Here is a 20,780-nt window from a genome sequence, read left to right as displayed (position 1 = left end):
TCGGACCCTATATATAAGGCCCCTGCACTCGATCTCCGCATCCATTCCCAAAGCCATTCGCAACAACACTCCACCGCTCACACGGCAAAACATCCACAACGAGGCAGCAGGCACACTGCTGGAAGCTCAAGCTAGCCATGCCTCCGCCGGCGGCCAGGCAAGAGGCGGAGGAGGAGGACTCGAAGGCGGCGGTGAAGCCCCTGATGGTGATGCTCAAGGTGGTGAGCGAGGAGCGCGTGGTCCGCCACGCCATGAAGATGACCGACAAGCTCCAGGTCATTATGGACGTGTGGTACCACAAGATGCCCGACATCCCATACGGCAGCGGCTTGTTCACGCTCAACGGCTCCCGGTTACGCCCTGAGAAGACCGTGGCCGAGCTCGAGCTGGAGGACGACGACATGATCGATTTCTTCGAACACATGATTGGAGGCCGGAAGTCGGATGCTGGACTGATCTCCGCGTAGGAGGCGCCTAGCCGACGGGATTAATTTGATCTCCGTAGGTCAGAATTGTTATCTGTATGGGGCATTTAAGCGTTACTCCGTACTACTAGCTAATTAGTATTGTTGGGAGGCAAATTGCTCGATCATGTGAGCGGTTCAGAGTAGTTGTTCTTGGATTTAGATGCCATCGTCTGTTCACCTTCCTATCTATTTTGTGATTTAGTTGAACCATGTCGTCTTTTATGCGTGGTGATCGAGTTTTTAAAATGAAACAACCAAACACACTGCAGGCGCCATCTTTCCTGAGATGGAAGCAGGACTAGACGCGTGAGCAGCATCCCACTCTGGTGAATGGCTTAAAAACCAACATTCGTAGTATTTTCAGACTTTGTTGTTGTTTGTTTTTCATATACTTTCTACTCACCACCAAAGTTTTGGAGAAATGTCAAGTTGGAAAAAGGTAAAACTAGAGTCGATGATATCGAAGGGTCATTTTTCAAAGCAAACACTTTTAGTACTTCGAAAAAAGAAAGAGTCTACAGAACTCTGCCTGAGCCTGTAGCCCAGTCCAACAGGCAACTTAACAGTGGCGCCGCTTTGGAGATGCACATTCCGGTGCAATTTATGTCCGCTTGGTGGCAAATGAATACCTTGATCGCTTCATTCCCCGCGCAGAGCACGTGACGAGCAGCCGAAACGTCGGTCGCTTTTGGCGTTACAAATCCCCGGTAAATTAAAACCATCCATGCAGCACGCGCACGGCCTTTATAAGGACCCGCAACACCAGACAGAAAACAAAACCAAGCCCAAAAACCCACTCACAACCGGAGGAAATCGGTCATCAGGCACCGGCGAACCGGCGATGTCGGCGGCGGTGCGTTGCAAGGAGGAGAAAGAGGAGAAGGACCGGAAGCCGGTGATCAAGCCTGGCGTGCACGTGACGCTCAAGGTGCAGGACACGGACGGGCGGTCGGTGTACCACACGATGCGGCGCACGGAGAAGCTGCAGGGCCTCATGGACTTCTACTACGCCCGCGTGGCGCCCGCGGTGGCCTACGGCACGGGCCGGTTCCTCTACGACGGCGGGAGGCTGGGCGGGGCGCAGACGCCGGAGGAGCTCGAGATGGAGGACGGCGACGAGGTCGACTTCTTCTCCGAGCTGCTCGGCGGCGCAGCCGGACGGGTTCCGGGGCCGATGGACGCGTAGGATGTAGTCACGATCGTCGACGTCGGCGTACTAGGCGAGTGGTGCTTTTACGAGTGACTTGCTGGTCTGCTGACTGCTGGTTGTCATATCATGGCCCCTAATCTTGCTGCCCAGTTCCTGTTGCAGTTCTGAAAGAAAAGAAGATGTTCTTCTGCATTTCCTTCTCCTGGTTGTCTCAAAATATTGTGGCTCTGGTGCGCCCGATACACCGAGTTATGTTACCATGATGATAAAATCTGAGAAGAGTCAGAGATCATAGCCACACGGCCCACATCTATTCACCAAGCTACACTATTTTGAGTCCAAACTCGACACCACACGAGGACCAAAAGAAAAATTACCAATCCAGTGTTGACGGTGACAATTTGCCAAATTTACAGCCAATCTGTATTATCTACAGTTCATGTTCTTTTTCACAAATCTACAGTTCTCACATTGAGACTTACATTTCTTTTTCTTATTTCTTGTGTTCTCAACATGGATTTAAACTTACAGCGCTGCTTTAAGTAGTACAATGTTTGTCGTACAAGGGATACCATATGAACCGTCAGATGAGTACATTCTCAAGTCCGGACGAGCCCAGTAGCATCAATTCCTCTGGATTCATACAAAGGACAGCTTGGATTTTGCTGGCTAAAGAACCTCCCTGCTACCCTCTCCTCCAACACCATCAGCGCTTCTACCGATCGAATAGCAGTTGGAGTTTTGTACTGACTGGCTGATGTGCCTCTGGAGATAAAGAAGTCCATCAGAGCATCAAATGCACCATGTTTCAGCACCCTTATCTCCAGTGGCCTGATTGACCCGCGGTGTCTGCTTTTGTGGTACATTTCATCAAAGCATTCTTCCACAGTCGAACAACAATTCTCCATGGCAGTTCGATCGATATCACTAGCCATATGGTTGCGACTTGCACTACTGACCAGCTCCCAGAACAGGATATAGTGGCCAGGCAACACAGATATGTCCGCATATGCTGTGCTGCCACCAAGCATGTAACCAAGAGGCCTAAGATGGAGCGCGTCAGCTTGTGAAATGGCCTTGAGCAGGTCCTCCTCACTTATCTTCTCATAGTCTATGCTTAACAAAACATCATGCCGTCCTGAGAAGTGGAACAGTGGTGTTGCATTGTAGAAGCCACTCACCGTAAAAATATCACCAACTCGGTATCTGTAAAGACCTGGTATGCACAAGATGTGAACTCAAAACATATTCACCCCATATTCTGAGGCAAGTTGGACCACAAGTTCTTCCTATTATTTTTCAGAACTTAATGAAATCCTTGATTGTAAACTTTATAACATAGCAAATCCACCAAGCTATGCAAATAAAATAAATCATCTTACACAAGCATGAGTAAATTATTATATTAGTAGGATGCCAATATCATTTAGTGTGTACTTAATGGATAAGCATGACACAATAAAGTGCTAGTTCGATTGGGTTCTTAACACTAATCATGCGTTTGGAAAATAAACCGATCAGAGATATATCATGATGACCAACACAGCTACAAGAAATGTGAAAAAAATATATGCAGATAGGAGATGATAAGGAGTAGCCCAACGGCTGACCTGCAAATGTGGTGACAATCAGCTCATAGCGCCGGCCAATTTTGACATCCACAAGATCCACAAGCTTTATCTCAACCAAGTTATCATCAAAACCATTAGTTCTCTGTACCTTTTCCTCATCAGCATGTGTGATCTCCGCAAACTCAAAGTAGGCAATGTTTGGAAGCAATGCATATGACACACAGGAAGGTGGATCAAGAGGCTTTAGATTGACACCTGGGGCGCACTCTGTACATGCATACAAGGGCGAGACAAATGGTGTCCCACCACCATAACTCTCAAGAATTGGAATGTACTGTGACATCGAGCCGGTAACAACAGTCCGGATATATCGTGCTCCTGGCCAGAGCCTCCTCACTATCCCATCCCAAGGCTTCCTGGCGCACTCCAATACAATCTCATCAGCTAGTGCTGGGTCAGGTACTTGCAGGTAACGTTCAGTGATGGCAACACGCAAAGGTTCGTGTGTGATCCAGTCACTGAGATGCCCACTGCGGATATTATCGCACATCTCCTTCCAGTTACATTCCAAAAAATTGATACCTCTAACAAAACTATTAGCAAAGGTGCCACCAACACGGTCTACATCTCTGCGTTGAACCAGGCCGCACAGCAACTGGCAGTACATGCTCTGCTTGCTATCTGGGCAGAGAATCGCCTCTATGGGACTTGTGCACCTGTCGAACTCGCTAAAGTCACGGTCCTGGAACTGGCTGCTGTGGTAGTATGCAGTAAGACTCACTGGACAGGCAAGCCTGACAAGGTCCGATCTCCAGGAAAGGCAAACATGAGGTACATCCCCTTGCCGCATTTATCCTTATCAGCGTGCAGATGCCTAAAACAATGTACACCCGATGCTTAGATTATACTCCTACAACAGCAGCAGCAGATAAATTGTGCACTCTTAAACCTCGTGCACATGATAATTACACAGACGTACTCCAGTTGGTAAAGAAACATTTATCCAAAGGGATAATTAACAAGACCCAGCCACCCTATGCTTACATGTTTATCACTAGCGCCTGGACAGCCTGGAAGAAGGCCTTCCGGTCGATCTCCTCCTCTGTAGACGGCAAGAGCTTCTGCTGTCCCCCAGATGTGCCCGAGCTGCGTCCGCGAGCGCTCGTCGGCAAAATTCCACCGTGAGAAACAAGTGCACAACAATTTGTCGATCGATTTCTATACATAAGGCCGGACACACCTCAGGGACGGGGTTTACCTTCTGAGGAGGTGGGTGATACGCTCGGAGCAGACGATGTCCGACGGCTCCCCGGCGGCGACGCGGTCCACGTACGGCTTGACGTCCTCGTACCCTGATACGGGGACGCTCTTCTTGAAGGCCTCCCGGAGGTCGTCGGCGGACGCGCCGGGTGGCAGACCGCCCAGGAAGCGACGGAGGTACCCGGTGTGGGCGTTCCGCGTGATGATCTGCGTGAGGAGGTCCCGCTGGAGCGCCGCGGCGTCGGTGGTGAGGCGCTCGATGAGGCCACGGCCGGCGGCCGCGTCCGCCGGGTCGAATTCCGGCAGCGACGCCATTACGGGCGGCTGCCAAGTTGGGGAGTTGACCCTGCTGGTGAAGTGGAGCAATGCTGGAGTGGGATCCGTTGTTTTTTTTTTCTCCACGAAACATATTTTTCCTCCGCAAAGGTATCGCTGCACGGTACCAATGGGCCCATTTATCCGGCCCATTCTTAATTCGTCAAGGCGGTCACGGAAACCCTGGCCCGTTCGCCAAACCCAAGCAGCTCCCACCTCCATGCTAGGCAACCGATGTACAAACACGAAGGCTGTGTTTCTCCTCTGCTTGGGCCAGCTGGGCCGAGTTAACGGACAGGTGGAATTCCGATTTCGCCCATAAGTCATACTGCTCGCCTCGGAAAGCATGACAGTTGGCTCAGGGAGACCCCAATATAGATTCACGTGGACCCTTCGATGAGGAAAATGGAGGGTCTATATGTTAAGGGTACCACAAAAGAAATCTCTATTGACTAACGCCGCAAAAGAGCTCTATGTTTATACCGGCGGAGTCCAGAAGACCTTGTAAAGATCCTAAAAGAGTGAATAAGGTTATGAAGGTTAAGCATGCATTCATATCACCATTTATGCATTATGAAAAGGCTAAGAAATAAGAATTTTTATAGGAGGCAAATACCCTAATTAGACCCCAAATAATTTTTTCTGGTAAAATCAGACCAATGACTTTAAGAATTTTACACAGGTCTCTACTGAGCCCATGCAAATTTTCAATATTTTTGGAGCTTATTCTTAATTTAACCTATATTTGAAAATATTATAAAAATGGTAAATCTATTTCCGAAATCCATTACTTACTCCGTCCAACAAAGGATGTATCAACTTTGACTAAATTTGAATGCATCTATACACTACGTCATGTTTAGATACATCACATTTTTGACAAACTTGAGACATAACAGAAAAGGAAAAAAATATCTCTGAGGCCGATGGACCACTTGGTGCAAACCTAGACGTTTGTTTCCCTTTCGTGTTTGATGATGCCTTCGTCGTCCTTGCGTGGGTCTTGCCCACATCACGCTATATCGACGGGCCTCGTATGGCATGGAATCAAGTGTTACTAATCGCGGGATAAGTACATGGGATTATGTGAAAAACGTGTTTACTTGTGTTTCTTGATTTTAACTTTTGATCTGCACCGCACGTCTTACATCCGATGGTCCACATGTATAGTGTGCATTGGATACGTCACCTTGCTAGTCAGCGCACATATCTTTTCCTCGCTACAAATATAAGGAAAACATTAGTTAAGTTCCTAAAATTAGATATTACTTGGCTACAAATCGACAACGCGGTGCATTTAATTGAAAATTTACAAAAGGAATTGGCCAGCTGTAATTTACGATGATGCATCCAACCACGATGAGTTGTACCAGGGAAAAACAAAACTAGAAAATCAGAGGAGGATCCTCTCACATATTGCACACTGACACATGGTCACTGACATGTGGGTCCCATTAATGGACCGCCTATTTTACAACGAGCCCAACTCATGTGCAGCATGTAAGACGGTCTCTCTCAAACTTAGAAATATGATCCTTAGCTGTCGCCGAAATTAAATCACCGCCCCTTTATTAGCTCACCCAGGGCGTCGGGCACTCCTCCTGCTCAAAGCAAATCGGCCAACACGCTCAATATTACTTCCGGTAGTATGTCGTCTCTCTCGACCACAACGGCGGCGCGAGGCGTCAAGAGGGAGAGGGAGGATGGCGGGCGCATCAGGATCAAGGTGCAGGACCTTAACGGGTCCAGGATCTACTACACCATGCGGAAAACTGACAAGTTGCAGAATCTGTTTGACTTCTACTACCGTAGCATGGCTGATCTTGATCTGAACACTGGTCGGTTCGTCCTCGACGGCAAAAGGATGCAAGGTTGGCAGACGCCGTCTGGTTTCAACATGGAGGACGGCGACGAGGTGGACTTCTTCACCCAGTGTCTGGGAGGCGCACAGAGGTCGGTCTAGCTCGATCCCCGAGAGCATATTATTTCTGCATACTGTCATCATGGCTATTGTTTATTTGATTACTCATAGAGGACAGCTTTGTGTTCCTAGTATTTCTGCGTAGTATTATGGTTCCATATTTTTCACCTTGGCATCTACTTTCTCATATATTTTTGTCCAGTGACCCTTGAAGTTTCCGTTTGAAGTTTATCTCACATGAAAGCCACCATTGATGTCTTAGTTCTTGCCCACCAATTTTTTTTGTGTGTTTTCGGGTCCTTATGTCGCCCCACACAGGAAAATTGAGGGTGAAATCCTAGCCATTGTTGCCGTCTTTTCTCCCTGCTCCTCCTTGTCGCCAACAGAGTAACAGCAAGAAGCTCATGCGGCCGCCGATAACAGTTGCGGCGAGGATATTGCCACTTGTGTGAACGGCTAAATATGAAGGCAACCTTGGGTGGAGAGCCGGCGACGACTCTCAGATGTGTGGAGAGTGCAGATGCAGGCTGAGAGGTCAGGTGGTGCTGATTGTGCGCTTCTCCGTAGCCTCCCTTCCCTTACCCCCGCGTGCTAGATCTATAGTGTTTTTGCTTCGTTAACCCGTCGCCAGATCTAGATCTTGGCAACCTTGGGTCCTTGGTTTTGATGATGCAGAGGTGCTGTTGTTTGTGAGGGGGGGGGGGGGGAGGGGGGGAGGGGGGTGTGATTTGTCCGGGAGAAACGTTTGGTCAGCTTGGTGGGCACGACGGCGGTCCCCTCCTTGGAGGTTCCATTGAGGGGGGCCCTACATCCCTACCGATTTTCTCTAGGGTGAAAACTCTTGGGTGAAACCCCTTCGATTTGGCAGAGGCAACATAAATGGTGTCGTGATCTCCTTGGAGTTGTCTCGATCCCTGGGTTTGGTGTGGGTTCGTTGGCGTGTGCTGATGATTGGTGGATGTTCCGCATTTATGTGCTATTGTGCTCCACGTGCTAGCAATGACGTTGTTGATCTAGGCATGTCCGGTCAGTGAGCTCTTATGAAATCTTTTATGCGCTCTTCACAGCCTCCCGTGTGACCTTTAGCGATGGAGTAAAGAGCCTTGAATTTTTAAAAGTCTGAAATGTAAAGTGTGTTTCTGTAAAACGGTTTTTAGTTCAATTTCTTTTTCTCCTGCATCACTTAAATCGGGACCGAGTGAGCAAACAACAATCACCACCGTCCGTCAAACGATCTCCAGCACCGGCCGCCCTCTGTGGGTCGACCCCTAGCACCCATCGCTTCCACCATCGGCAACCAGCATCAGCATCAAAAATATTATGATGACTAGCGCTGGCGTGATGGTTCCTCCCTAAATAAGGTGTGTAGCTGCCCCAGGCACAATGCAAAGGGCACAAAGGGGGCCAAGAGGCGATGGATGGCTATTAGTTTGGGGTATGGGGCTGCCCGGTTTATGCTGTAGACGGTGCTTCATTTTCTTTAGAGACAAAAGTCTATTTTAAACCCTGACTTTGTAGAACTTGTCTGAATCAAAACCCCACTTCCTAATCCTAGGTTTTCGGCCCCTAACCCATCTAATTCCGATCAACTAGCCCTCTGATCCTGGGAAACCTATTTGTTTCGCTCGGGATCAATGTTGTGCCACGGGATTCGGTGAGTTAGCCTACATGTGGGCCCCTATTGTCTTGGGGAATCGCTTTGCTTCGTTTTCCTGACCAAACACGTTGAACAGACCAGCTTCAGAAAACAACAGACAGTTAAAACTTGAAGTTAACTTCCCATGACCCCGGGGATTGATTCGCATGCACCTTGAGAAATGAGAATAGGCAGCAGCGGTCTCTTTGAATTACTACTTGTGCCACCGAGATTACCGGACATAACCACAGAGAACGAGAATGCCTGGAGTCCTGTCCCACAGTCAGCGTTGGAATTAACGAGGATGCGACCATATATATACACAACTCTCCGATCTGGGCGCCGCCGCTCCCACGAAACCTAGAAAAACACAACAACACACGAACCCCACCGACCGTGCAGATCCGCCGACCATGTGGATCACTCCGGCGCGGAGCGTCAAGGGGGAGGCGAAGGACGGCGACGGGCTCATCACGATCAAGGTGCAGGACCTCAACAGGTTCAGGGTCCACTACACCATGCGGATGACCGACCAGCTGCAGAGCCTGTTCGACTTCTACTACCGCAGCATGCCCGGCGTTGATCGCAACACGGGCCGGTTCTTCGTCGACGGCAAACGGATGAAGGGCTGGCAGACCCCGGCTGACTTCAACATGGAGGACGGCGACGAGGTCGACTTCTTCGTCGAGTTGCTCGGAGGCGCGCGGAGGACGGCCTAGCTCGATCGATCGCTGACGGTCAGCGTGAGAGTACTAACGAGCAATTTATTTCTGCTTAGTGTAATCGTGGCTATCCTTTACTCACTCCGTTTCATATTAAAGTGACTCTTTATTACATGTATCTGACGTTTTTTAGACATAAATACATCCGTATTTGAACAAATTTAAATCACGTAGAGAGTATTTGATTATTGACAGAGGATTTTTGTTGTTAACTCCTAATGTATCCGTGCAGTATTATGTTTTCTGAAGTTTCACCGTGGCATCTAATTTGCTTTTTTTTTTATTTCACCCGGCAACTAGCTGGGCGACCCAGGGCATTTGTGCAGCTAACCGAACAATTAACAGATTTTTATGTTGTTTTTCAATAGTGCTTAACTCACCACAATCAATGATCGACATAATCTAGCCTATATGTATAAACATGATCCCTATTTCCTCTTGTTTAACAAATGGGGATTCTTTTTGTGTGCACGCTTCATTCGTCGTTGTCCGGCCGGGCAATCAAGACTTCCGTTGGATCAACCCTGTGCTTGCCTTGTGCGATGCCAAACAATCCTTTGTCTCGTTTGGCAGCTCAGTTTGTTTTTTCAGTATTTTCACGATACTACAGTTTCTAGAATTACCAGGGTTTTTAATTACTGTGAGGTGATTGGTTACTTCTGAAAACAGATGCTATGCAAATTTTATTCATGATATTCAGACTATATGATGGCGAGCAAATTTGAATTGGTACTGTATAATGTTGCTCCTCCTCCTGATGCTTTCACGATCAACACAGCAACAACAATGGCTTCCCTTTCTATAGGATTGATCAAGTGCACACTGTTCTAAAGCTAACGACTACCTTCAAGCTAGCTCGGTAGTTGCAGCCGACGTCTACCTGCATGCATATAGGTGAGCTAAAAACTACGGCATAAATACAGCACGACCAAACGTCCTGGTAGTTTTGGTAAAACTGAGAAAAATTGTGGTTTCTACAAACCGTAGTATTCTTTGCACAGGCAAATAATACTGTGGTTTTGAAATACCATGGTTTAAAAAATACTTTGTGTCCAAACATAGCCTAATGTTTGTCCATTTTTAACATGGCAACTCGCCGGGTGATCCACGTATTTGTGTGCAGACATTCTTATGGTGTTTCCAAGGGCGATTAACCTAGTTGCCGATTGTTCAAGACGGCTGTCAGCCAGACGGCACCGATCTATTACGACGAGAGCCAGTACGATGGTTCCTATCAAGGTGACAGTGTCGCTGTCCCAAACACAATGTGAAGGGCAGAAAGGTAGCCTAGGGGTTCAGTGACTGCATAGTTGATGCTTGACAAGGTGCTCAATTTTCTTTGGAATCCCTTTTTCTTTAAGGCTGGTCATAGTGGGGAGTAACTAAGAGTAGTGTTACTACTCTGAGTTACTATCTCGATGGTGGATAGTAAATTATGTGTGGTGTCATGCATTGTGTCATTAATTGTCTTGATTTGTGTGATATTATGGTAACATATCTAGTTACCATCTTTCTCTTTTTTTTTCATTTATTGCCATGCCATATCACGAAAATGTCTAGTTGGCATCTATGTTACTACCAAGCCCACAAAACACGTTGAACACAATCTTCAGAAAACAAACATTAAAACTTGGCATTAACTTCCCATGACTCGATCGGGGATTAATTGCAATTGGCACCTTGAGAATAGCATTGGACTCGCGCACGCGCATGGTTCCGATACTTGGGCATCCGGCCAGTCTCTTCGAATTATTATTCTCGTACCAGCGAGATAACCGGAGACAATCAAAGAGAACGAGAATGCGTGGAGTCGTGTGAAAGTGGGCTGGATTCGCGCCGCGGCCGTGTGTATATGGACACTCCCCGGGTGCCCCCTGCCCTTCCCTCGAAACCAACAACGCCCAGATCAGCAACTGCAACCACAACCCGGCCGACAATGTCTGCTCCGGCCGTGAAGAAGAGGAAGGTGAAGGTCGAGCCAGCGAAGAAGCAATTCGTCACCCCCGTTGTGACGGACGAGGAAGGGCGCAGGTTGAGCCACACCATGCGAAGCACCGACAAGCTTCAGGACCTCATACGCTTCTACTACGCCATGGTGCCCACCGCCGGGGACGGGGATGGCGTCTTCCTCCACCACGGCAGCCGGCTCCTCTGCGAAGCGACGCCGGCGGATTACAACCTGAAGGACGGCGACGAGATCCAGTTCCTCCGGGAGATCGAGCCGTGCATGTTCGTCACTCCCGTGCTGCGCGACTCAAAGGGGCGCGAGTTCACCCGCACCATGCGGAGGACCGACACGGTGCAGAGCTTGAAGGAGTACTACTGCGCCATGGTGCCTACCCTTCCATACGCTGAGGCGGTTTTCTTGTTCGACGCCAGGTTCCTTAATAATGGTGCGACGCTGGCAGACCTGGAGCTGGAGGATGGGGATCAGATCAACGTTTTTCACCACCAGCCTATGTATTGTGGGCTTCCGCCGCATCGAGGTGATCTATTTCTAGCTCTAGCAAATGCGTAAGAAAACACCACATCATATCCAAAACCCTCGTAGGGTAGTATGATTCCTGGTTGAAGAAAAGGGCATGGTCTTTATATTTTACTGTTGATTTTATTGTGCAACTGTATATATATCCTCTGGCAAGACCTCGTGTCCGTCGTGTTGATATCATGGTTAAGGCCAGATATTGAAATCCATCGTACTCCCTCCATTTCATAAAGATTGGCATGATTTTGAACAAGACCTAGTTCAAAGTCGTGCCAACCTTTATGAAATGAAGGGAGTAGATAGTATCATCAATAGAGAATACAGAAAAGAACAGCAAAAAAAATTAACGTTTTTTTGATTCATAACTTGCAAAGAACAGCAAAAAAAATTTAACTTCATTATGGATGTTTCTAAGAATAGATTTCATGTTGTGGACCGGCGGGTTTGGAATAGGCTGGTGCAGGTCGAGCGTTGAATCAGTTTCATCTCTCACTTCTGTTGCTTCTCACAGATCTGCTTGTAAGAAATTGTGCTGAGGACAGGAGAAGCAGTAGTGATGAACATCTCAAATCTCGGTGGGCAGATCAGGTATGTTTCTATACAAATACGATTTCACAGTAATGTCTGCAGTTCATGGACAATGTCCCCTGAGCTTTATCATCTTTGTTTTGGTCCAAATTCCTTGTACATTCCCGCGTGTGCTAGTTTTCTTTTTTTCTTTTTCTGTACGGTCGAGTGTAACCTAATGGGCGGCGATCTTCTTCAGCAATAAATAGATCATTGTATTTGTTTCGTCAAAAAAAAAGTGTAGTTCTAAAATATAGTTAGATGCTATCTTTTTTTCTGTCCTAAAGCAATCAGAATATATATGCCCCCTGGTGTGTGCATTGTGTGGAGAAACATGGGTTAGTTACAAGGGTTTCTGAACTTACAGTAGTCTCAGTGAGCAAGCAAACAAGCGCTAATAATTATTCAGATTCAATGCGGTTAGCTTACTCATGTTTTGATTAGAACTATGATAAGGTTGCATTATGCTAGCATGCATTGCTTGGCTTTGTTCCTTTATGGTTTATTTGCATCAATGTTTCCTCAAGAATGTGCAATATTGGTTATTTAATTTGATGTGCACGTTCCTGATGAGCCAGCTAATTAGCTAAACATACTTGTGACATATCTGTTGTCCTCCCTGTTATATTTCACTATAAGCTTGCAGCTGAATTGGGTTGTATCAACGAATACTTATTCCTTTTTCCTCGCAAAAAAAGAATACTTATTCCTTTTTAGCCTAATTAATGTCTTCCACTTTTGTTTTCCAGCCAAGGATACAGAAGAGAGGTTTATGTTCAAGATTGTCCAAGGATAACATGCATCCGTTGAATCAATTGGCTTTGCATCCTTTGAGTTTAAGTTAGAGTTAAGTTATGTGTACAAGTTCTCTCGCGGTGTTCCGAACCAAGTTCATTGTTAGGAAATGACAGAAATGCTAGTGGGTGTATTTCAATGTTCATTGCGAGGCAACAAATCATTGTTTGGAGTCAGTTGCATGGGCATAAATTTATTATCCTTTGGAATTATTTGTGATTTCTTCTACAATACTACATTTTGTAATCCACGACTATGATTTTCTTAAGGCGCCGTGTGAGTGTGCGGTGCCCACCGCGGGGGAGATGGTTTAGAGGAGATTAGACACCAGAGAACTTGATGTTGAAGGATGAGGACGTGATCAACGTCAGAATGGTTATGAATATACGATGTCATAGGCTCTTCATAGATTTCTTCTCCCGGTCATAGGTTGTTCATAGATTTCTAATTGACCCTTGATGTCACCGGCCGGTTGCAGTTTGCAAGTTGACTGTGTTATGAGGCTTCTGAAATAAGAGAGTATGCTATAGTACTAAAATATCTCCTCTACTTTGTTTAAAAATATCCATCTTGAATGACTTTGTCCACTATGATTTGTGTCATCATATAAAATTTACTCGTCTTTTTTCATCGATTTCAATGAAACTTCTCTTCCAAGAACTTTAATCCGTTGACTCACCCAAAATATGAAGAAAAAACAATGGATGTATAGAACATGTCATAACTGAAATCTGTTGAGATACCCAAAATATGAAGAATAAAACGAGTACGCCACAGTACTCGAGAGGAAGAACGGTTTAGGGAAAACTGTGAAAGTCAATGAAATTCGAAGTTTCGAACGTGTTCTATTATCTATGAATTGAACTTCAATTCATATTTAACAGCTGATGGTTTTCGTAAAAAAAAAACTTGAATTCATAATGTTCAGCAGTCGCAGTAAGGAAATTGGTATGTCGCCAGCTCGCCACCGCCGCTTCCTCCCGACGCAGCCCTGCCTGCTCCGACGGCCGTATGCCTCCTCCTCTCATCGGCCCTCGAGGCCTCTCCCATTGGTCTCGTCGCACTACGGCACCAGTGCCCTTCAACCTCCTCGACCCATCCGCCGCCTCCTTGATAACCAGATCTGGGTATATCGTCAGGCGGCATCGTTTCCCCGATCTGCCTCCTCCCGCGACAGGACGAACCCTAGGTGTGTCGCCGCCGCCCTCGCCGTCCCTCGCATGATCGCATCGATCCCCTGCACCCCCACCATGCTCGCTCAGTCCTAACATCTCTCCTCTCTCGTGATCTCGATCAACCTTGGGAGAGCTTATGTGCGCCGCCACCACCGCCTCTTAGCGGTAGGTCTCCTGCTTCTCTTGCACATTCTCCCCATCACACCAATCTCCTCTGATCCCGTTGCTCTCTCCAACTCCCTGAAAACACACTGCATCGCCATCTGCCCGCTACAGAGGTCAAGAACAAGGTCACTGAGGGGAGCCGCATATGAGTTTGCCGGGGAGAAGATGGCGAGGAAACTCCATCCAAGGTGAACTCCCTCTGCCTTTACTCGATTCTTCTTGTTGTGTTTGGGCTTTTTCAGATAAATGTGGATTACGTCCTGTAGAAGGCTGGTCTGGAGGATCCTACGCCCAGGAGACCAGGACTGTAGGACATCAAGGGACTTCATTGCCACACTGCAAGGTATTAGATTAATTTATTCTCGCCTTATCTTTCTTCTTTCAATTTCTTGATGCTTATGGTTCTATTTCGATAGTTCATTTGCGTAGTCAGGATTTGCTGGCTATTGACATCAAACTGGTTGTCTTCCCAAAAAAATTAGAAATGGTTGTTCCTGAATCAAAATTTAGATTCAAATTTGTGTTGTCTACTTGCTGGCAGCGCAAAAAGGAGAAGAAGGGCATTGTGGATGCAGATAAGAAGGCACAAAGGAAGAAAGGAGGCATGCATGTCACTAAGTTGAAAGGGCTGGATCAGAAAATCGAAACGCAAGAAGTATGATGACATTCCATTTGCGAGTTTTAGATGTCCATGTATTTATCTTAACACCGTCCATTTGCAAGGATTGGGTGTTCAAATCTTTATCTTAGCACCTTTTTGATACTTGCTAGGTGCGCATGCAAAGATTTTGATTTGCTTAGCTTGTTCCAGTAACTGATCTATTTCTTCAAAACCAATTGAACTGGTGAAGTTCATGCCTTAGGAAAACGGGTTCTACGCTGAGAAATGGCCTTCAGGTGTGAAATCAGATACAGTTAACACATGATGTTCTAGTTTTTAGTGCACACTCTCAATTCATTTCCTATCTGATCAAATGGCTTATCTATTGTTTGTGCAGATATTGCAAAGAAGAAATTATTATGTGTCCATTGTTTCCAGGATATGTTTCCTCGAGAGCCCTTTTGAGCAACTTGGATAACTGGGAGTATATCTGAATTGAATACGATGGTAAGGATCTTCTTCACACATGACTATTGAAATATATATTTCTTTAGGCTTGAGAAACTGATTTAGATAGCACTCACAGGTGAATTTATAATTAACAATGTGATTTATAATTTTGAAAAATATAATCAATTAGACTAGGTCCAGTGCTCATGGTTACATAATAATCCATATTAACCCTAAATTTCTTTAGGCTGCAATGCATAACTTGCATATAAAATGCTCGTAAAGGAGTTCTTCACACTTAGTATAAGTGGAAAGACATGAAGAACAAGGAACCTAATTATTTAGCACCAATGTGTGGTCTCGTTTTGAGTTATGTGTATTGTGACAGAAAATTGAGCTAAATATTTTGTAAATAATTTGGATAAACTCGGTGATGTATTTATTTGCTCTGCACTTATGTTCGTGCATTAGCTAGATAGAAGTACACCGACACTTTATACTTGTATTCTACAACTGGTCACAATCAATGTTTTTAGCTAGGGTACAACAATATTTGCATGTGTTGTGTGTGGTATACATAATCAAGGTGGGCTACCTGAAAATATTAGATGGTAGTGGTGCATAACTGTTAAAGTTTGAATAAGAAGTAGTTGTCTTTATACTCCATGCGAATTGATGGTCTGATTCAAACACTCTCTTTGCTAAGAGAAATGAATAACATATCTAAACTAAAATCTGAGGGTAGTTTACAAGCAGTATGCAATTCTTGTTTCTATTGCTTCATCTCAGTTTGCTTTTATAGGATTTTTTCTGCTTTGTTTTCTGATTATAGTCTATTGATGTTTTGGCTGTTTATTTTAGGAAAGCATGCAAGCAATTTCCCCAATAAGCTCTATTTCTGTAGTATTGCATATGAAAGCATAAAAATTTCAGAGCGACAATATCATTGCAAGCTATAATGAGACACACTCGTTCAGCCTTCTTTATCTATTTGTAACCTGTTAGTAGCCACACTTAAAGAAATGAGATTGCTATGTATGAAGTGTTCATCATGTTTTTAGTTTTCTATTTTTGGCCGGTTTTTGTACTTCCCTGTTTTATTATTTTAGATTGCCCAGTCGGCTAGATCTACTATGATGCTCCTTGCTTACATATATGAAATAGACTTGAGATACCTTTCAAGTTTCTTTATGTGAGTTAAGGCATCAGTTTAGTTGCAAGATATTTATTTTGTACACTCAGCATTAGACTGATTCTTATGTTACTTATTAGGAAACATGATATGTTGAGAATACGAAGTTTATGAATTTTTTTTATCATTTCAGATCAAAATTTAAAGATCACGTCCAGACCATTCCATGTATGCCGGCAATGATGATGCTGGCTAGCAAAGTGGTTGGCCACAAATTGCCAAGCTCTAATGATACTAGGCTATAACTTGCAGCATATGTTAGCGGAAGCTGATAGGTATTACTCTAAGAAAGTTATCATTGGAATTTTGGTCGATATATCAGAGAAAGTTAACATTGGAATGTTCAAATGTAGAAGGAAACATTTATATATAGCAATATTCACATCACAAAGAAAAGATATAATCACTCCGATCCATAATAAGTGTCTGGGAATTAGTACAAAGTTAGTACAATTTTGTAGTAAATCTCATACACTTATTATGGATCGGAGGGAGTGAATGCTTTGTAACTCAAAATTTTCATATTTTATGAAATGTCCAACTATACTAAGCAAGTTATCATGTCTCCTTATACTTATTGAAATTCCTACCATTTTATCGGCAAATCGATGGGCATGGCAACATGCGCTATTATGGTCTAGTATATATATACACACTAGCTAAGTGTCTGCATTTCTAGAGTTTTCACAAATTTATCTATATATATTTAAGAAAACGTTAGTTAGACCGACAATTATCCTCTTAAAGCAATTTCACATACCTAGTTAATTGCTAATCTCACATTTGCCGTCTGGTGGCAATCAATCAAGATTGCGGCTAGCGGCGATTGGCCTAGAATTTCGGAATTCACGACGGTTAGGGCGTCTGGCATCTCTATCCTCTGAGATTTCACATGACGTGATCCATTGTCGTGTACTCGAGTCTCATGTGGTCTAGAGAACAACTGACTAGGATCCTGAATCCATGATCTATCTCCTCGAGCGATAAACACTTAAACCCCTGGTTGTCAAAAGTGTTGTTGCTGAGCTAGGGGTTGCTTAGCTCATTGCTGACTTCGAGTTAGGCCCACTAATTTCGCGCGTGTTGGGGTGTTGGCTGGCTCGATGTGATCTTAGGCCAAGCCCATTGTGCAGTGGTGATACAGTCCGGGCGCCGCTCCTCCCACGCAATCCAGCAAAGACAACAACACAAGCAATCCAGCAATCCAGCAAAGACACCAGCTGTGAATTTAATAGGTAGACAGATATAGATACTCTCCGGGCGCCGCCTGTCCCACGCAATCCAGCAAAGACAACAACACAAGCACCGCAACCACAGCTGGGCAGTGGACACCAGCTGCAAATTTAATAGGTAGATATAGATACTCTCCGGGCGCCGCCGCTCCCACGCAACCCAACAAAGACAACACAAGCACCGCAACCACAGCTAGGCATTAGGTGCCGGAAACCGACGTCCGTATCGGCTGACGATGTCGGCTCCGGCAGGGAAGAAGATGAAGGGGAAGGACGCCGAGCCAGCGATGGAGCAGTTCGTCACCCCCGTTGTGACGGACCAGGAAGGGCGCAGGCTGAGCCGCACCATGCGAAGCACCAACAAGCTTCAGGACCTGATGCGCTTCTACTACGACATGGTGCCCACCGTCGAGGATGGGGATGGCTTATTCGTCCACCGCGGCAACGACAGGCTGCTCTACTACAACAAGATGCCGGCAGATTACAATCTGAAGGACGGCGACGAGATCCGGTTCCTCCCTGAGATCTCGCCTCGCGTGTTCGTCACCGCCGTGATCGTCGACTTTAAACGGCGTCAGTTCACCCGCACCATGCGGAGGACTGACAAGATTCAGAGCTTGATGAATTACTACTATGCCATGGTACCCACTGCTCGATACCATGAGCTAGTTTTTGTATATCAAAACAGGTTTCCTCATCCTGAAATGACGCTGGCAGAACTCGGGGTGGAGGATGAGGATGAGACGTTTTTGAACAGCAGCCTTCCTGGCCTTCTACGCCTCCGCCGAGGTGATATATTTCTAGCATATCCAAAACTCTCGTAGTATGCTTGTAGCAGAAATGCTTCATTATGCATGAATATTCCTGAGAATAGATTTCTACGGTCCGCTTGTCGTCCAGCGGCTGATCTTATGCATTAATCCAGCAACATCTCGTCCTCCTCTGACTTCCTGCAGGTCGAGGGACGAATTAGTTTCATCTCTCACTCTCTCTAGTTCTATGGATTCTCACAGATTGCCTGTAACAAATTGTGCTGAGGAGGAGCGTGGAAGCAGTAGGGGAAGCAGTACCTCTTGAGGGACATCTCAATTCTCAGCAGCCAGAGACGAGGTATGTTTCTGCTACCAAACTACAGGTTCTGCGGTGGGCTGTTTCAGGTTTTTAAGCCTTTCAAGGATGCATACACATGTTTTGTTTAAAGCTTGAGCATTTGATTAATGTCATCTCTTTAGGTGAAATGAAGTCAATATCCGCCTTTGTAGAATTGATATGTCTTGGTTTTCACCATTTGTAATTTATGTGAATTGACGAGTTCATTCTGTGGGGGGTAGCTTTGTCATTTTTCTGCTTCTATACAAGCCTAATACGACTTTACAATAATCTGCGTAGTAAAATATATGATTAGATGCTCTCTCTTTTCATGAGTTATCATGCATGCCTTACTCTGAAGTTGAAGTTTTGGTTTGGTCGGCGCGCGGAGCCAACAATTTTCTTTTGTCCTTGTGATAATTTATCGGCACAATGATTTTTCTTAACACGAAGCTCCAAATTTGTAGTACACAATAAGTTTTCAATTGCAAATTGTGGAATGGTCCAGATTTAAATAGCCAAGTGTATATGTATGTTCAAGTTTGCTTGATGATCAAACCGGCACCATTTTTTAACTCCTCTGTCAGTTAACTTGGGATCAAAATGCCAGTCTTTTAAGCATTTAGTATTCGGCAATTACAGTCAGCTACTCCATTAGATTCAATTATTTGTCAATCAGATTTTGTTCTGTTAAAGGTGGGCCTTATTGCACTTTCTTGCAATTTATCAGGGTATTTAGCTAGCGTTTGATTCTGTCAGTACAAATGCCACGCTATGGTTATGAGAGTTCACTTCTTGCTGTGCTTTCCTAACTAGCAGATTTTGTTGTCTCGTACTTATGCTTGTACAAGTTTGAACGCTGTTAGACATCAGTTGAGCTGAAGCAAACGGGTTTTTGTCATCCCAGCTTCATTAACGAAACCGTAGACAGTGTCCTGATGAGCCAGATAATTAGCTAAACATACTTGTGACATAGCTCTTGTCCGACCTGTTATATTTTACTATCAGATTGTAAGAATTGAATTGTAAGTCATATTTATTCCTTTTTAGCCCAATTAACGTCCTCCACTTCTGTTTTCCAGGTAAGGATAAAGAAGAGGTTTATGTCGAAGTATTGTCCAAGGATAAAGTGCATCGGTTAAATCAATTGGCTTAGCATCTTTTGAGTTAAGTTTTATGCAGACCAAGTTCTCTGGAGGTGTTGCGAACCATGTTCATTGTTAGGAAATGACAGAAATGCTATAGTGGGTATTTCAATGTTCATTGTGAGGCAACAAAACATTGTTTCTGGAGTCATTGGACGGGCATAAATTTATTATCCTTTGGAATATTTGTGATTTCCTTTTGTTTTTTAGTACAATACTATGATTTTTTGTATTTACCTGTGGTTTTTACTGTTTTTGGAGGTGATCCTGGTGAACCCTAAAATCATCTTTGGTGGTCTTGGGGATTTCGTGCGTGTGGATTTCCTTGCCTTGAATCCAAACGAGAACGCACATGGCCAATGAAAGATTTCCATCGAAACCATTGCCCGTCGTATGAGATCAACTGATCAAGGATGAAGCATCGTAGGACGATGGCATATGAAGTGTGTGGTGGAGTAGTGTATTGTATCCGTGCATTCTATGACCATTTAAACTTGCAATTTGATAGCTGTGTAGTGTGAAAACGAAGTACAGTCGATTGGAAATGCACACGATAGTTTTTCCTATCGAAAGGGGACACGAATTTAAAACCTTAACACGGTCTCCCGAAATTTGGGACCCCGGGACGAAACATTGAAAATAACAGATTTGCTAAAAAAACTATTCGTCTTGTCTAACAAAGGATGTCTTAATTTTGATTAAATTTGAATGCATCTATACACAAAATCATGTTTAGGTACATCCAAATTTTGACAAACTTGAAACATTTTTATTGGACGGAGAGAGTATTATCTTGAGTCCAAAATTTGACTCATGCTGTCATGCATGCATGATGGTATCCA

At 45.0% G+C, this 20,780-nt stretch overlaps 4 protein-coding genes and 1 long non-coding RNA gene across 11 annotated transcripts; 4 read left to right on the top strand and 1 right to left on the bottom strand.

Moving 5' to 3' along the window:
- Positions 1-1,271: 1,271 nt before the first annotated feature.
- LOC100822905 (small ubiquitin-related modifier 1) lies at positions 1,272-1,653 on the top strand. The gene has a single exon (XM_003560002.2). The coding sequence runs from the start codon at positions 1,309-1,311 to the stop codon at positions 1,651-1,653; it is 345 nt and encodes a 114-aa protein (XP_003560050.1). The 5' UTR covers positions 1,272-1,308.
- A 321-nt stretch (positions 1,654-1,974) lies between these two features.
- Positions 1,975-4,823, bottom strand: LOC100822593 (probable indole-3-acetic acid-amido synthetase GH3.7). Its single transcript, XM_003560001.4, is given in 5 exon segments — positions 1,975-2,833; positions 3,228-3,968; positions 3,971-4,062; positions 4,233-4,334; positions 4,447-4,823. Coding segments are annotated over 5 exon segments (1,869 nt in total). The 5' UTR covers positions 4,764-4,823; the 3' UTR covers positions 1,975-2,216.
- Positions 4,824-6,411: 1,588 nt separating this feature from the next.
- Positions 6,412-9,160, top strand: LOC112269829. Its single transcript, XM_024457097.1, has 2 exons — positions 6,412-6,706; positions 8,624-9,160. Exons 1-2 carry the CDS (start codon positions 6,412-6,414, stop codon positions 9,037-9,039), a joined length of 711 nt encoding a protein of 236 aa, XP_024312865.1. The 3' UTR covers positions 9,040-9,160.
- A 1,818-nt stretch (positions 9,161-10,978) lies between these two features.
- On the top strand, positions 10,979-12,178 carry LOC104582050. The gene is made up of 3 exons (XM_010231332.1): positions 10,979-11,528; positions 12,039-12,115; positions 12,158-12,178. The coding sequence occupies exons 1-3, from the start codon at positions 10,979-10,981 to the stop codon at positions 12,176-12,178; spliced, it is 648 nt and encodes a 215-aa protein (XP_010229634.1).
- Positions 12,179-13,810: 1,632 nt separating this feature from the next.
- On the top strand, positions 13,811-20,504 carry LOC100822100. Of its 7 annotated transcripts, XR_002962290.1 has the most exons (10): positions 13,811-14,229; positions 14,341-14,417; positions 14,496-14,572; positions 14,771-14,884; positions 15,001-15,126; positions 15,228-15,337; positions 16,606-16,747; positions 18,393-18,493; positions 18,718-18,814; positions 19,876-20,174. It is a non-coding gene; the product is annotated as an uncharacterized LOC100822100 (long non-coding RNA). The 7 variants fall into 7 exon arrangements; XR_002962291.1 differs by lacking the exon at positions 19,876-20,174 and adding an exon at positions 20,200-20,504 and having other exon boundaries at positions 13,811-14,417; XR_002962289.1 differs by having other exon boundaries at positions 13,811-14,417; positions 18,422-18,493.
- Positions 20,505-20,780: the final 276 nt, after the last annotated feature.

The sequence above is a fragment of the Brachypodium distachyon genome, chromosome 1 (assembly GCF_000005505.3).
Source record: "Brachypodium distachyon strain Bd21 chromosome 1, Brachypodium_distachyon_v3.0, whole genome shotgun sequence".
Classification (NCBI taxonomy): Eukaryota; Viridiplantae; Streptophyta; class Magnoliopsida; order Poales; family Poaceae; genus Brachypodium; species Brachypodium distachyon.
This window is presented reverse-complemented; position numbering and strand designations above follow the sequence as displayed.

Bases quoted from the DNA above. Each gene is read 5' to 3' on its own strand.
- LOC104582050 (XM_010231332.1), top strand. From the start codon at position 10,979: ATGTCTGCTCCGGCCGTGAAGAAGAGGAAGGTGAAGGTCGAGCCAGCG. The intron at 11,529-12,038 runs GTGATCTATTTC...TGCTTCTCACAG, and splicing joins TGGGCTTCCGCCGCATCGAG to ATCTGCTTGTAAGAAATTGT. The intron at 12,116-12,157 runs GTATGTTTCTAT...TAATGTCTGCAG, and splicing joins AATCTCGGTGGGCAGATCAG to TTCATGGACAATGTCCCCTG.
- LOC100822905 (XM_003560002.2), top strand. From the start codon at position 1,309: ATGTCGGCGGCGGTGCGTTGCAAGGAGGAGAAAGAGGAGAAGGACCGG.
- LOC112269829 (XM_024457097.1), top strand. From the start codon at position 6,412: ATGTCGTCTCTCTCGACCACAACGGCGGCGCGAGGCGTCAAGAGGGAG. The intron at 6,707-8,623 runs GCGCACAGAGGT...GGAATTAACGAG, and splicing joins CTTCACCCAGTGTCTGGGAG to GATGCGACCATATATATACA.